We start from the raw sequence: 17886 nt of genomic DNA, 5'->3' as shown, positions 1-17886 counted from the left end.
GTTTGATGCAACTGAAAACTCATATATTTTGGGAATTCATAAGTTTTTTTTTTTTTAGTGAAGTAAGGAATTACACTGCAAAGTAACTTCATCTAACCCAAATATAAATATTATATAAATGTCAATGATTGTATTAGAGGTATGTTTTATTTTCCTCTTAAACAGAGAAAAAGGAGAAAGTTATAATAAATTTATATATATATATATTGATTGATGTCGTCAAATAATATTTTCTGACATTTTCCATACAATGGTATGTGACAACCTTTTTTATCTGATAACTTTAATTTCTTGCCTCTTTATTCCATTTATTTCATTTTTTTATGCTCTTTATCCTCCTAACTCTGTTCTTATTGTTTATTCATATTCATGCTTCTAGAAGTTTAACTTTAAACATATCCCATTATGCACCGGAGATTCATATACATTCTATCATAACAAACTCGCTCATAATTTATCCAAATTGAGTTGTATCAATTTATTTTCCATTCTCTATGTTAAAGATATGTGAATATATCTCGACTCAAACAAAAATTTATTGATCGAAATAAGCACCATTAGAACCAACACACTTTTACCAATGCAAAACAGCTGTATTAAAAATCTTGCATTCTGAAGGCGATGAAGTCGCTGAAGGTGTTTTTGATATCACTTAGGTTTTTGAAGCATTTCCCACGCAGAAAGTTGTCGAGAGGTTTGAAAAAGAGGTAGTCGGGTGGAGAGCGGCCTGGAGAGTATGGCAAATGAGACAGTGTTTTGTAGCCGAATTCGTTCAATTTCTGCAGGGTCGGTTTAACAACATGCGGTCGGGCATTGTCATAGAGGAGAATTTGGCTTTATCTGTTGGCTAATGCTGGGTGTTGTTGTCGAAGTTTCTGGTGCATTTCAACAATACTTCCCTGCCATAATGGTTTAGCCTGCATTCGAAAAACTGTAATGGATGGAACGGTTGCAGACCACCAAACAGTCAGCATGACCTTCTTTTGGTGCAAATCTAGTTTCGGGGAGTGTCGTGGAGCTTTGTCAGTATCTAACCACTGAACTGAGTGCTGCTGGTTGTTGTAAAGAACCAATTTTTCATCACAAGTCACAACCCAGTCAAGAAATAGGTCTTGTTGCATAAAAGAAGAGAAGATGACATTTCATAACGGCATTTCTTTAGGTTGTTATTTAATTCATCAGGCACCCATTTATCAAGCTATTTTGTCTTTCCAATCTCTCTGAAGTGGTTGGAAATCGTCGTATACATTACGTTTAAATAAGAAGTAAGTTCTCGAATAGTTGTGCGTGGATTGACTTCGATTAAGGCTCTTAATTGATCATTGTCAACATCCGATGGCTGACCACTACGCTCATCATCTTCAAGACTTGTTACCGCCACAAAATTTATTAAACCATCATTGTGCTGTGCGTTCAGTAGTAATTCCTGGGCCAAACGCTAAATTGATATCTCGAGCTATTTCAGCAGCTTTTTGGCCTAGGTTGAATTAAAATAAGAAAATTGTACGAATTTGCTTTTTTGTCCATTTTGTATTTAACGTTCTGAACAGAAGGCATAATTATTAAACGATTGTAATTTAAACGATTAGATAGTGCAAAAAACGCTCATTAAAATAATATATAAAGTAAAGGTATTATAACGAAAACGTATTTGAAAATACATCATTTGAAATCAAAATTAAGAATTCCACAAGAACTTTCTTCTCAACCTAATATATATTTATTTACCTTTCAACAAAAGAAAATAATAAATTCTATTTCATTTTAAATCTAACAATCTCATACATTTTGAAAAGTCTACTTGCACAATATTTTATGGAATCATCAGTATCATAATACATTCAATAATTCAATATCATAATTTGAATTATATGGAGACTTCAAATATTTCATAGAATATATACACATTATAAGAAACGTAGGTGAAACAAGATAACGAATATAAATTCCTATGATGTTTATTTTTTATTATTTGAAATATTTCTTTTTTAATACGACTCTTTTTCGATTAAACATAACTAATCATCAGGCTGAAAGTTAGCACTTATTTTGGCAATAAATTAAAATACACTGATGTTTAAAGGAGAACAAAGTAATACTGAATTGAAAATTGGGTGTCCAAACGTAAACAGTTTCTGAAGATCAGTCTTACATCATATATGTGTCTTGCTTTCAAGTACAGTAGAGTGAATGAAATAGGTTCTATATTATATATGCTGTCATTATATAAAGCAAGTCAAAATCTCGTTTTGGCTTTTCACGATACACACTTTCTAAAAGTCCGATCTAAATCTAAATATTACAATCAATAGCATGTAAAGTGTATCATATGTCAGTATAAAACACTCTATAAATGTAAATTAAATATATCGAAAATAGTATTATAGATCCAAGCAATATTTTATCTTTGTCATGTTCTATTTCTTCTCCAGCACCCAGAACTACTCCTGTTCCTATAACTCCTAAGGGTAAGACATTTGTTCTACGTCTACATCTTAACTACGTGTATTTTCTGTTTATTGTTCTTATGAAATAGCCATGTTCTTAGACAATTGTATTTTACACAAGTATTTGTAATAGTTGGTGTTTAGGTAATGTTTGTCCATCTATCTTACGTTTGTTTTAGTTTGACAGGTAGTAGCATCCTGTTCTGTTTCTGTAATTCATTGATTTACCTCGTTTGACTTTTGTTTATGTAGCGTTATTCTTGTTTTGTTCTGTTGTATATATTGATGATCATGTGATATTATTTTTTTAATGTCTCGTGCTCCCATAGTTCATACCTGGTTTTGTTCCGTTTCCTATATTCATGTAGTTAGCAACTGTTAACATGCCGATGCTTAATATATATGTGTGATACTAATAATGTGGAAATTATTATTTGACAATGAGAAACCGATTACTGTCTTTTCTGTACACTAATAACACTAAATATATTTGTAATAATAACCGACTTCTTTGTAACTTACGTTCTCTCAGTTTTCTTCTGTGTGTTGTAATTTATGTAATTCGTTCAAAAATAATTTGCATCAGATTAAGATAATATGAAAATTATCATTCAATGAAAGTGGATGATAAATTGATAATAAGCCAGTCTGTAATCATATTGTACTGTTGTTCTGTGCATATAAGTAAAGCGACTGCTTTGTTACGCGTGTCCTATTATGTATTGTCACTTGTAATGTAATTCCTACGTGAATAATTTCGTTCAAATTAAAATAAAACTTTTCTCATTTCTTTAGTGATTCTTTGTTTCTTCATTATTATTTGCGTTTTGAATCGAATCTTTATCTTGAGTGAAAGATTCTGTCCGTATTCTGTAGGTGGATGTGGCCGTGCTGAGTCTGACATCGTCTTCATTTTGGATTCTTCAACTAGTGTCACTGCACCAAATTTTCAGAAAATGCTAGATTTTATTGCTCATTTTGTATCTGTTGCTGATATCAACAGTGGCAACGTGCGTATTGGTGCTGTTCTTTATAGCACGGACGTTCAAATCCAATTCCACTTGAATGAATATCACACAAAACAAGATATAATAAATGCAGTCAGGAACATTCCATATGTCTATGGCAGTACAAACACTTATGGTGGACTTCATATTACGCGCACTCAAATGTTTACACAGCAGAATGGAGATAGACCTTCAGTTCCCAACATTGCAATTCTTCTCACTGATGGTGTATCAAATGTCAACGCATTTGAAACAATTCCCGAGGCTGAAAGGACAAGAGCTGACAACATTCATATATATGCAGTTGGTATTGGCTTGGCTGAGACCACAGAACTGAGCCAGATTGTTTCTCGACCCATCTCCGAAAACATGTTTGTAGTTGATGACTTCCAAGCACTCAAAACTTTGGAAGAAAACATACTTGATCAGTTTTGTCAAGGTAGCTATTCAAATCTTATGACTTTTTTTCATTTTCCATCTTGTGTCTACACCTCTGCTTATCTGTCTGTCTAGTCTATTCTTTGCTATTATTATTCTTTTAATTTTCTCTTATTCGCTTATGGATTACACCATTATCACCTGATTAATTTCCTGTTCTTTTTCTGTTTTTACTCGCAATAATTTTTGTTTCTCATTATTTTATATTATACTTTATATTTAGATTCACCTTTATAGACTGTATTCATATGGGCGTTATCCAACTATTGATCTTTGCAAAGAGATTTAATTGATTAATCTTAGCTTTTTGTTACAGTTAATTTCAAATAGACTTTAATAGACGATGAAACGTAAAATTGTGAAAGTTTAATAGTCTATAAACTGTCTCATCATTTATTTTTGTAAATTCGTACTCATGCAAGTTAGTGGTAAAAATGTGACATATGTTTTAACTTTTCCTAAGATTTTCTTATCTTAAGAATGCTTTGTTTCACAAAATAAACATCCAAACATAAGAGATATTATTCAGCAATAGTTCCCATGAATTTTATTTTTAATTTACTTGATATCTCTTTCTTGAATGTTGAATAGATTCATTGTGGAATAAGCAAATATGCTGTGGAAGAGTAACGATGTTAGTTATTAATATAACAATCTTTAAAATATACAAAACACATCCTCTGTTGTAAAAAGTTATTGGGACTAATAAACTGGTTAAAATGTAAAGGTAGACGACAAAAAATGTTTATCGTATACATCAGATTTTTAATGAATATCCAGAATTATGTAGGTTATTATATTTATGTTGCATAATCTTTAGTACGGTGGTCTATTGTTCTATTGTTAGACATACTACCTGCTTCTTTCAGATTCAAGTCGATTAAACCATTTAATATGTACTAATCATACAAAAAACAAATAACAAAAATTATATTATACGCTTTAAAAACATTTTTGTCAATATTAATTATATTTATGTTTAACAGTCTTATAGATCTAAACGATATTTTATGAATGTACTGTTTTATTTTTCTCCAGCTCCCAGAACTACTCCTGTTTCTATACCACCTAAGGGTAAGAGATCTGTTCTATGTCTGAATCAAAACTATGTGTAGATTCCTCGATTCTATATCATGAAATAAGAATGTCATTAATGCTGTCCTTAACAAGGTGTCACATTCAGAATTATTTGTAATAGTTGGTGTTCAATCGAAGTCATTTGTTATTTCTGTGTTTTCTTATACTTTGACATGTCGTAGCGTCTTTATTTTGTTGTTGTTAATTCATTTTTTATACATGATGCAATTCTTTATTTACATAATGTTATTCTTTATTTGTCCTGTCTTATTTTGTGTTCATCTAATGTTGACCTTGTGATATTCCCACTCTAAGATTAATGTTCTTACATGCCGCTTATTCACTGTTAAAATAAATGAGTGTACGAATTTATTTTAAATACACATATATGCTACTGTAAAAATAAAATTGTCATACTTTAATTAACGTAATAGTTTCCAACTTTAATTAGTGGAATAGTTTGAAACTTCATTATCCATTTTTTTTCTTATTTGCATTATGCTTCTACGTATGTAACAATAACTGACTGTTTTCTTACTTCTGTTCTGTTAGTTTTTTTCTGCGTGTTGTCATTTGTCCTGCAACTCATTAGTCAATGAATGAAGATATTTTTTCATGATTCTTTTAATGATCATTCGTTTCGTCACCATTATTTGTGTTTTATATAAAAGCTTTATCTTGAGTGAAAGATTATGTCCGTATTCTGTAGGTGGATGTGGCCATGCTGAGTCTGACATCGTCTTCATTTTGGATTCTTCAACTAGTGTCACTGCACCAAATTTTCAGAAAATGCTAGATTTTATTGCTCATTTTGTATCTGTTGCTGATATCAACAGTGGCAACGTGCGTATTGGTGCTGTTCTTTATAGCACAGACGTTCAAATCCAATTCCACTTGAATGAATATCACACAAAACAAGATATAATAAATGCAGTCAGGAACATTCCATATGTCTATGGCAGTACAAACACTTATGGTGGACTTCATATTACGCGTACTCAAATGTTTACACAACAGAATGGAGATAGACCTTCAGTTCCCAACATTGCAATTCTTCTCACTGATGGTGTATCAAATGTCAACGCATTTGAAACAATTCCCGAGGCTGAAAGGACAAGAGCTGACAACATCCATATATATGCAGTTGGTATCGGCTTGGCTGAGACCACAGAACTGAGACAGATTGTTTCTCGACCCATCTCTGACAACATGTTTGTAGTTGATGACTTCCAAGCACTCAAAACTTTGGAAGAGAACATACTTGATCAGTTTTGTTCAGGTAGCTATACAAATGTTATAACACTTTTACATATCTCCTGTTTATATTTTCCATCTTCTGCTTACACATTTTCTTATCTGGCTCTCGTCTCTATGTATTACTATTTTTTCTCTTCCTTTAAATCCTTTTTGCTTCTGGATTACATCATTCTCACCTCATTTATTTCTCTTTGTTTTCTTTTTGTATTTTAATTATTCACATGGTTTTTACCATATTAACGTTTTTACTTATCGTCTGAAATAATCACAGGAGAAATAGATAAGTAAAAAAAAAATAATTATATATTTTCAAGGAAAAACCGTTTAAAATACTTTTTAATTAATAATTAATTTTTATTTATATGCATACAGATTTAAATTATGTTGCTTTTATTTGATTTGCTAGTTTGATTTAATTCATATTAAGGAAACAAAACAACAGGACATTTATTATAAATTTATATGATATTTATTTTCATATTCAATCACTATGTGTTTTAATTATATGAAACAGGCTCATTTTTAAATAAACAAATAGTCTGTGGGAGAGTTAGGATATTATTAAGTTAGCAATCTATTTATACAAAAGACTTTCTCTGATTGCAATGAATTTAAAATAAACCGATTAAAATTTAAATGACTGCGACAGATCAGGTTTATCTTGTAGATCAGACAAGGCTTTAATGAATACAAGGAATTAAATGCACTCGTATGCTATCTTTTTTATGTTGCTTTAAAATTCTAGTTCGTGTGAATAATTTCTGAAAGTCCGATTGGACCATTTATATGCACTGAAAATATTCAAATCAATAACAAAGAAATTCTAATCTGTGTTTACAAACATTTTTGTCAGTATAGATAATATTAATTATAAACATTATTGTAGATCTAATCGATATTTTATGAATGTACTGTTCCATTTTTCTCCAGCTCCCAGAACTAGTCCTGTTCCTATACCACCTAAGGGTAAGATATATGTTCTATGTCTAAATAAAACTATGTGTAGATTCCTCGTTTCTATATCATGAAAAAATATTAATTGCATGAATCTTGTCCTTAACAAGTCGTCACGTCCAGAATTATTTGTAATAGTTGGTGTTCAATCGAAGTCATTTGTCATTTCTATCTTTTCTTATACTTTGACATGTCGTTGCGTCTTCATTTTGTTGGGGTTAATTTATTTTTTATACATGATGCAATTCTATATTTACATAATGTTATTCTTTATTTGTCCTGTCTTATTTTGTGTTCATCTAATGTTGACCTTGTGATATTCCCACTCTAAGATTAATGTTCTTACATGCCGCTTATTCACTGTTAAAATAAATGAGTGTACGAATTTATTTTAAATACACATATATGCTACTGTAAAAATAAAATTGTCATACTTTAATTAGTGGAATAGTTTGAAACTTTCATTATCCATTTTTTTATCTTATTTGAATTATGGTTCTATGTATGTAACAATAACTGACTATTTTGTTACTTTTGTTTTGTCAGTTTTCTTCTGTGTGTTGTCATTTGTCCTGAAACGCATTAGTCAATGAATGAAGATATTTTTTCATGATTCTTTTAATGATCATTCGTTTCGTCACCATTATGTGTGTTTCATATAAAATCTTTATCCTGAGTGAAAGATTATGTCCGTATTCTGTAGGTGGATGTGGCCATGCTGAGTCTGACATCGTCTTCATTTTGGATTCTTCAACTAGTGTCACTGCACCAAATTTTCAGAAAATGCTAGATTTTATTGTTCATTTTGTATCTGTTGCTGATATCAACAGTGGCAACGTGCGTATTGGTGCTGTTCTTTATAGCACGGACGTTCAAATCCAATTCCACTTGAATGAATATCACACAAAACAAGATATAATAAATGCAGTCAGGAACATTCCATATGTCTATGGCAGTACAAACACTTATGGTGGACTTCATATTACGCGCACTCAAATGTTTACACAGCAGAATGGAGATAGACCTTCAGTTCCCAACATTGCAATTCTTCTCACTGATGGTGTATCAAATGTCAACGCATTTGAAACAATTCCCGAGGCTGAAAGGACAAGAGCTGACAAAATTCATATATATGCAGTTGGTATTGGCTTGGCTGAGACAACAGAACTGAGCCAGATTGTTTCTCGACCAATCTCTGACAACATGTTTGTAGTTGATGACTTCCAAGCACTCAAAACTTTGGAAGAGAACATACTTGATCAGTTTTGTTCAGGTAGCTATACAAATGTTATAACTTTTTTAACATATCTCCTGTTTATATTTTCCATCTCCTACTTACACAGTTTCCTATCTGGCTCTCTAATCTATATTTTATATTATTTTTTCTCTTTCTTTTACTCTTATTTACTCATGGATAACACCATTCTAACAAACTTAATTTTTTTTTGTTTTTCTTATTTTAACTTTTATTATTTACATAAAGTTTATCATTTTCACCATTTTCAAACACCTGACATAATCTTAGATTACTAAGATTAGTAAAAAAAATAAATGATAGACAGTTAAAGAAAAACAGTATTAAATAGTTTTAAAATAATACATAATAAATTTGTACGTATATGTATAAAGAATTGGTACTTGTGCAGAATTTGAACAAGACGTGAATAACCGCCCACTCGGCTTTGCTCAGAACATGATGTCGTGCGCTCGGGGTTGGCTGTAATCTGATGTAAGATGCCGATCCATGTATAGCAAAGCAGCAGACGATTATTGGGGAAAGTATTGACAAAACTATCAATAGTACCAGCCGAGAGTTTCTTCTACAATTAACTTTTAGAGTTTATATTAAAACAGAAATTTGGCAATGATCCTTTTGTGTCCATCTTAAACCATATATCGGAAAGCTATCCAATTGGTTGGGCAAAGATTCTTTCACATCTGCTGTCTCTTCTCACTCCACTTTGACATCCTCTGATGCGACTGTAGAAAAGTCAACCTAATCTTAAAGGAGTATTTCGACTGGCTTAATTAAATTTAGTTTGAAAAAATCGGTTGCTCAACCCCACCAGATAGGGAAAAATATGCAGAGAAAAAATAACAAAAACAAGTTTACTTTACATACATTACAAAAATAAAGAAAAATGGAGAAAAAAAATTACATGAAAAACACATGGAAAAAAGTTCTTGTTTTTAAACCTTTGTTGAAAAATATGAAAACCACAAAATAAATTTGGTTTTCTAATTAGGTGATTCAATGTTGTTTGACAAAAAATCATTAGTCGTAAAAAAAAAAACTTGTTTATTTTTTTCATTTACAAGAATTTGTTAAGAGAATAAAACAAAAATTGTTACAGTAGGTCATTGTTTCCTTTATATTATCGTTATATATACATTTTTGGAGTGATTTTATAATATTTTTAATGTTTTCTGCGGTATTTTCCTTGAGTAGCGTGTTTACATTTTGATAATCGGTGACGCTTGGTAAATAATAGCAGTTGACGTTTGATTCCGAGCAAAGCCGAGTGGCCAGTTAGTTAAGTCTGGTTTAAATAGACTTGTTAAAATGTAAATGTCGTGTACAGATTATGTTCATATTCTACATCTGACAAGATCTTTAATGAATACAAGGAATAAAATGCATGTTATCTTATTTATGTTGCATTGTCTTAAATAAGGTTTGTAAGATTACTTTCTGAAAGTCTGATTCAATCATTTACTATGAACTAAGGATAAAAAGGAAATCGTATTATGCGCTTTAAAAACATTTCTGCCAATATAGATTATATTTATTTTTGATAGTATCATAGATCTAAACGATATTTTATGAATGTACTGTTCTATTTTTCTCCAGCTCCCAGAACTACTCCTGTTCCTATACCACCTAAGGGTAAGAGATATGTTCTATGTCTAAATAAAACTATGTGTAGATTCTTCATTTATATATCATGAAATAATAATTTCATGAATCTTGTCCTTAACAAGTCGTCACGTCCAGAATTATTTGTAATAGTTGGTGTTCAATCGAAGTCATTCGTTATTTCTGTCTTTTCTAATACTTTGACATGTCGTAGCGTCTTTATTTTGTTGTTGTTTATTCATTTTTTATACATGATGCAATTCTTTATTTACATAATGTTATTCATTATTTGTCCTGTCTTATTTTGTGTTCATCTAATGTTGATCTTGTGATATTCTCACTGTCAGATTAATGTTCTCATATGCTGTTTATTCACTGTTAAAATAAATGAGTGTACGAATTCATTTTAAATACACATTTATTCTGATATAAAAATAAAAGAATCATACTTTAATTAGTGGAATATTTTGAAACTTTCATTATCCATTTTTTTTACCTTATTTGCATTGTGGTTCTATGTATGTAACAATAACTGACTGTTTTGTTACTTTTGTTTTGTCAGTTTTCTTCTGTGTGTTGTCATTTGTCCTGAAACGCATTAGTCAATGAATGAAGATATTTTTTCATGATTCTTTTAATGATCATTCGTTTCGTCACCATTATGTGTGTTTCATATAAAATCTTTATCCTGAGTGAAAGATTATGTCCGTATTCTGTAGGTGGATGTGGCCATGCTGAGTCTGACATCGTCTTCATTTTGGATTCTTCAACTAGTGTCACTGCACCAAATTTTCAGAAAATGCTAGATTTTATTGTTCATTTTGTATCTGTTGCTGATATCAACAGTGGCAACGTGCGTATTGGTGCTGTTCTTTATAGCACGGACGTTCAAATCCAATTCCACTTGAATGAATATCACACAAAACAAGATATAATAAATGCAGTCAGGAATATTTCATATGTCTATGGCAGTACAAACACTTATGGTGGACTTCATATTACGCGCACTCAAATGTTTACACAGCAGAATGGAGATAGACCTTCAGTTCCCAACATTGCAATTCTTCTCACTGATGGTGTATCAAATGTCAACGCTTTTGAAACAATTCCCGAGGCTGACAGGACAAGAGCTGACAACATTCATATATATGCAGTTGGTATTGGCTTGGCTGAGACAACAGAACTGAGCCAGATTGTTTCTCGACCAATCTCTGACAACATGTTTGTAGTTGATGACTTCCAAGCACTCAAAACTTTGGAAGAGAACATACTTGATCAGTTTTGTTCAGGTAGCTATACAAATGTTATAACTTTTTTAACATATCTCCTGTTTATATTTTCCATCTCCTACTTACACAGTTTCCTATCTGGCTCTCTAATCTATATTTTATATTATTTTTTCTCTTTCTTTTACTCTTATTTACTCATGGATAACACCATTCTAACAAACTTAATTTTTTTTTGTTTTTCTTATTTTAACTTTTATTATTTACATAAAGTTTATCATTTTCACCATTTTCAAACACCTGACATAATCTTAGATTACTAAGATTAGTAAAAAAAATAAATGATAGACAGTTAAAGAAAAACAGTATTAAATAGTTTTAAAATAATACATAATAAATTTGTACGTATATGTATAAAGAATTGGTACTTGTGCAGAATTTGAACAAGACGTGAATAACCGCCCACTCGGCTTTGCTCAGAACATGATGTCGTGCGCTCGGGGTTGGCTGTAATCTGATGTAAGATGCCGATCCATGTATAGCAAAGCAGCAGACGATTATTGGGGAAAGTATTGACAAAACTATCAATAGTACCAGCCGAGAGTTTCTTCTACAATTAACTTTTAGAGTTTATATTAAAACAGAAATTTGGCAATGATCCTTTTGTGTCCATCTTAAACCATATATCGGAAAGCTATCCAATTGGTTGGGCAAAGATTCTTTCACATCTGCTGTCTCTTCTCACTCCACTTTGACATCCTCTGATGCGACTGTAGAAAAGTCAACCTAATCTTAAAGGAGTATTTCGACTGGCTTAATTAAATTTAGTTTGAAAAAATCGGTTGCTCAACCCCACCAGATAGGGAAAAATATGCAGAGAAAAAATAACAAAAACAAGTTTACTTTACATACATTACAAAAATAAAGAAAAATGGAGAAAAAAAATTACATGAAAAACACATGGAAAAAAGTTCTTGTTTTTAAACCTTTGTTGAAAAATATGAAAACCACAAAATAAATTTGGTTTTCTAATTAGGTGATTCAATGTTGTTTGACAAAAAATCATTAGTCGTAAAAAAAAAAACTTGTTTATTTTTTTCATTTACAAGAATTTGTTAAGAGAATAAAACAAAAATTGTTACAGTAGGTCATTGTTTCCTTTATATTATCGTTATATATACATTTTTGGAGTGATTTTATAATATTTTTAATGTTTTCTGCGGTATTTTCCTTGAGTAGCGTGTTTACATTTTGATAATCGGTGACGCTTGGTAAATAATAGCAGTTGACGTTTGATTCCGAGCAAAGCCGAGTGGCCAGTTAGTTAAGTCTGGTTTAAATAGACTTGTTAAAATGTAAATGTCGTGTACAGATTATGTTCATATTCTACATCTGACAAGATCTTTAATGAATACAAGGAATAAAATGCATGTTATCTTATTTATGTTGCATTGTCTTAAATAAGGTTTGTAAGATTACTTTCTGAAAGTCTGATTCAATCATTTACTATGAACTAAGGATAAAAAGGAAATCGTATTATGCGCTTTAAAAACATTTCTGCCAATATAGATTATATTTATTTTTGATAGTATCATAGATCTAAACGATATTTTATGAATGTACTGTTCTATTTTTCTCCAGCTCCCAGAACTACTCCTGTTCCTATACCACCTAAGGGTAAGAGATATGTTCTATGTCTAAATAAAACTATGTGTAGATTCTTCATTTATATATCATGAAATAATAATTTCATGAATCTTGTCCTTAACAAGTCGTCACGTCCAGAATTATTTGTAATAGTTGGTGTTCAATCGAAGTCATTCGTTATTTCTGTCTTTTCTAATACTTTGACATGTCGTAGCGTCTTTATTTTGTTGTTGTTTATTCATTTTTTATACATGATGCAATTCTTTATTTACATAATGTTATTCATTATTTGTCCTGTCTTATTTTGTGTTCATCTAATGTTGATCTTGTGATATTCTCACTGTCAGATTAATGTTCTCATATGCTGTTTATTCACTGTTAAAATAAATGAGTGTACGAATTCATTTTAAATACACATTTATTCTGATATAAAAATAAAAGAATCATACTTTAATTAGTGGAATATTTTGAAACTTTCATTATCCATTTTTTTTACCTTATTTGCATTGTGGTTCTATGTATGTAACAATAACTGACTGTTTTGTTACTTTTGTTTTGTCAGTTTTCTTCTGTGTGTTGTCATTTGTCCTGCAACGCATTAGTCAATGAATGAAGATATTTTTTCATGATTCTTTTAATGATCATTCGTTCGTCATCATTTTGTGTGTTTTATATAAAATCTTTATCTTGAGTGAAAGATTCTGTCCGTATTCTGTAGGTGGATGTGGCCATGCTGAGTCTGACATCGTCTTCATTTTGGATTCTTCAACTAGTGTCACTGCACCAAATTTTCAGAAAATGCTAGATTTTATTGTTCATTTTGTATCTGTTGCTGATATCAACAGTGGCAACGTGCGTATCGGTGCTGTTCTTTATAGCACAGACGTTCAAATCCAATTCCACTTGAATGAATATCACACAAAACAAGATATAATAAATGCAGTCAGGAACATTCCATATGTCTATGGCAGTACAAACACTTATGGTGGACTTCATATTACGCGCACTCAAATGTTTACACAGCAGAATGGAGATAGACCTTCAGTTCCCAACATTGCAATTCTTCTCACTGATGGTGTATCAAATGTCAACGCTTTTGAAACAATTCCCGAGGCTGAAAGGACAAGAGCTGACAAAATTCATATATATGCAGTTGGTATTGGCTTGGCTGAGACAACAGAACTGAGCCAGATTGTTTCTCGACCAATCTCTGACAACATGTTTGTAGTTGATGACTTCCAAGCACTCAAAACTTTGGAAGAGAACATACTTGATCAGTTTTGTTCAGGTAGCTATACAAATGTTATAACACTTTTACTCTTATTTGCTTCTGGATTACATCATTCTCACCTAATTTATTTCACTTTCTTTTCTGTTTTTTACTTTAATTATTCACATGGTTTTATCATATTAAATTTTTTTCTCATCTGCTGAAATAATCACAGGAGAAATAGATAAGTAATAAATAATTAAATTATATTCTGCCAAGGAAACCCCGTTAAAAATACTTTTAGTTAAGAAATAATTAATCTTTATTTATATGCCTTAAGATTTAAAATATGTTGCTTTTTATTTGATATGCTAGTTTCATGTAATTCATATTTAGAAAACAAAAAATAGGACGTTCATTATAAATTCATATGACATTTATTTTCTAATGTAATCATTATGTGTTTTGTTTAAAGGAATCTGGCTCATTTTGAAATAAACACTTAGTCTGTGGTAGAGTCACGAAATGATTAAGTTATCAGTCTATTAATACAAAACACTTTTTCTGTTCACAATAAATTAAAAATAAAATGATTAAAATTTAAATGACTTCTACAGATTATGTTTATCTTGTACACCAGACAAGACCTTAGACAAGGAATTAAATATCTCTTACGTTTTTCATGCTGCTTTAAGATTCTAGTTCGTGAGAATAATTTCTGAAAGTCTGATTGAACCATTTATTATGCGCTGACAATATTCAAATAAATAACAAAGAAATTCTAATCAGTGTTTTAAAACATTCTTGTAAGTATAGATAATATTAATTATACACATTATTATAGATCTAATCGATATTTTATGAATGTACTGTTCTATTTTTCTCCAGCTCCCAGAACTACTCCTGTTCCTATACCAACTAAGGGTAAGAGATCTGTTCTGTGTCTAAATAAAAACTTCGTGTAGATTGTCCGTTTCTATATCATGAAATAAAATTTCATGAATCTTGTCCTTAACAAGTTGTCATGTTCAGAATCATTTCTAATGGTTGGTGTTCAATCGAAGTTATTTGAATTTCCGTCTTTTCTTATATTTTGACATGTCATAGCGTCTTTATTCTGTTGTTGTTGTTGTTGTTGTTAATTCATTTTTATACATGATGCAATCCTTTGTTTTTTACATAATGTTATTCTTTATTTGTCCTGTCTTATTTTGTGTCCATCTAATGTTGACTTTGTTATATTCCCACTGTACCTTTAATATTCTCGCATCCCATTTAGTCACTGTTAAAAATAAATGAGTGTACGAATTTATTTTAAATACACATATATGCTACTGTAAAAATAAAATTGTCATACTTTAATTAGTGGAATAGTTTGAAACTTTCATTATCCATTTTTTTATCTTATTTGAATTATGGTTCTATGTATGTAACAATAACTGACTGTTTTGTTACTTTTGTTTTGTCAGTTTTCTTATGTGTGTTGTCATTTGTCCTTAAACTCATTAGTCAATGAATGAAGATATTTTTTCATGATTCTTTTAATGATCATTCGTTTCGTCACCATTATGTGTGTTTTATATAAAATCTTTATCTTGAGTGAAAGATTCTGTCCGTATTCTGTAGGTGGATGTGGCCATGCTGAGTCTGACATCGTCTTCATTTTGGATTCTTCAACTAGTGTCACTGCACCAAATTTTCAGAAAATGCTAGATTTTATTGTTCATTTTGTATCTGTTGTTGATATCAACAGTGGCAACGTGCGTATTGGTGCTGTTCTTTATAGCACAGACGTTCAAATCCAATTCCACTTGAATGAATATCACACAAAACAAGATATAATAAATGCAGTCAGGAATATTTCATATGTCTATGGCAGTACAAACACTTATGGTGGACTTCATATTACGCGCACTCAAATGTTTACACAGCAGAATGGAGATAGACCTTCAGTTCCCAACATTGCAATTCTTCTCACTGATGGTGTATCAAATGTCAACGCATTTGAAACAATTCCCGAGGCTGAAAGGACAAGAGCTGACAACATTCATATATATGCAGTTGGTATTGGCTTGGCTGAGACCACAGAACTGAGCCAGATTGTTTCTCGACCAATCTCTGACAACATGTTTGTAGTTGATGACTTCCAAGCACTCAAAACATTGGAAGAGAACATACTTGATCAATTTTGTCCAGGTAGCTATATGCATCATAGCGATTTCTCTAATTTCTTTTTTCTCTTTTAATCCACATCTTTCTTATCTGATGAATATAATTTTCTGCTAATTTTTATCGCAATCTATTCTTTCATGCTCAATATCTTTCTAACTTTGTTCTTACTTCAAAAGTCGGATTTCATCTCAGCTGTTTATCCCTAACCAAATGTGTAACGTATACCTTAAATTCTCTCTCGTTATTTCCTTTCACTTTCAAATGGATAAGCAATAAATATACACACTGCTTGTACACAATTTCAACTAATGAATTTCGTAAATATTTTTAATATTTCTACTCTCATATTAGTTATCAGTTTATTTACCTATTTCATCCTATTAAGCACATGTATGCAAATTATATGAAATTAAATGTTATATGGCGTGAAGTACTTTTATTAAACATTAATGACATATACTAACAAAAATATAATGAAAAAATATTTGCAATTAAACATTATTTTATGTGTGCTAGTTCTAAAATAATCACTGATATGCATTCATAAAACTCGGTGAAATAGGTAGTAGAAATATAAACTGAACCTTTATAATACCTTCTGGAAGTAAATATACTAACAAAAATATTATGAAAAAATATTTGGAATTAAACATTATTTTACTTCAACTGATAACATTTTCACTAATACAGTTGATAAATATTTTGCAATTACTTTTTGTCTAAAACAAATTTATTGAAATTTTCTCTTTCAACAAAGAAGCTAAGAGAGAGAGAACCATAGCTCCAAGACCAACAACTCTGGCGCTTACAACAAGAGGTGAGATAAATCGTGAATTCTGGTATAGAAGATTTAAATGAGAAATCATGTTTAATTAGGTTGTGCGTCTTGATATAACTAAAGAAGTAAAGTTTTTATATGCTAACAAGAAATTTATTTTCACGTATACATTTTTATAATTATTCAAAAGTTCCTATAATTAAAGGATTTACATCATCTTTAATAATCTATTGCACATAATGTGCATATGATGCATAACACATTAACAAAGAGATTGCAATCACAACCAGTTTTAACATTGATCACGTAAGACTATGTTTTTTTGATAGTTTTAATATGATTCTCCAAATTATTTATCTATAGTTTTACATCAAATTTATAATGTACTGAAATTAGTTCATTATAATTGGTCCTTATTTTTTAATACAAAACCGTTGCTCTATTTCTGTTAGACAAATGAAAATAAGAATATTATATATTATATATATTGTGTTGCATTGGTTCTGTTTGTAAAGGTATATAACTAAATTAAGTGAGCTAGTTTTTAAATAATCACTTATTTGCATTCATAAAACTCAGTTAAACAGTTAATAGAAATATAAATTGAACCCAATCTAACACAAATATAGATAATATATATCTATTTTACACTGACTGTATTAAAGAAAGTATATATGTCCAAGTAGAAGAAAATGTGTTTTGTTTATTCTTCATCTAAACCTATATAAATACCTCCTGGAACTAAAACAAACTGGTGCATCTTGGATGATGTAGTCTAGCAATATTTTTCTGTCATCATCAATAAAAAAAAATTAA

At 30.5% G+C, this 17886-nt stretch overlaps 1 protein-coding gene across 1 annotated transcript in view; it reads left to right on the top strand.

Annotated features, from left to right (window-relative positions):
• LOC145240384 (uncharacterized) overlaps nt 1-17886 on the top strand; it is a 569837-nt gene that overhangs the window by 191749 nt on the left and 360202 nt on the right. The window contains exons 26-37 of the mRNA XM_080103965.1: nt 2433-2468; nt 3324-3893; nt 4931-4966; nt 5679-6248; nt 7157-7192; nt 7884-8453; nt 10032-10067; nt 10757-11326; nt 12905-12940; nt 13629-14198; nt 15009-15044; nt 15747-16316. Coding sequence (XP_079960091.1) covers nt 2433-2468; nt 3324-3893; nt 4931-4966; nt 5679-6248; nt 7157-7192; nt 7884-8453; nt 10032-10067; nt 10757-11326; nt 12905-12940; nt 13629-14198; nt 15009-15044; nt 15747-16316 — 3636 coding nt within the window. The remainder of the gene's footprint in view (nt 1-2432; nt 2469-3323; nt 3894-4930; nt 4967-5678; nt 6249-7156; nt 7193-7883; nt 8454-10031; nt 10068-10756; nt 11327-12904; nt 12941-13628; nt 14199-15008; nt 15045-15746; nt 16317-17886) is intronic.

The sequence above is a fragment of the Euprymna scolopes genome, chromosome 19 (assembly GCF_053919585.1).
Source record: "Euprymna scolopes isolate OS-2025 chromosome 19, ASM5391958v1, whole genome shotgun sequence".
Lineage (NCBI taxonomy): Eukaryota > Metazoa > Mollusca > Cephalopoda > Sepiida > Sepiolidae > Euprymna > Euprymna scolopes.
This window is presented reverse-complemented; position numbering and strand designations above follow the sequence as displayed.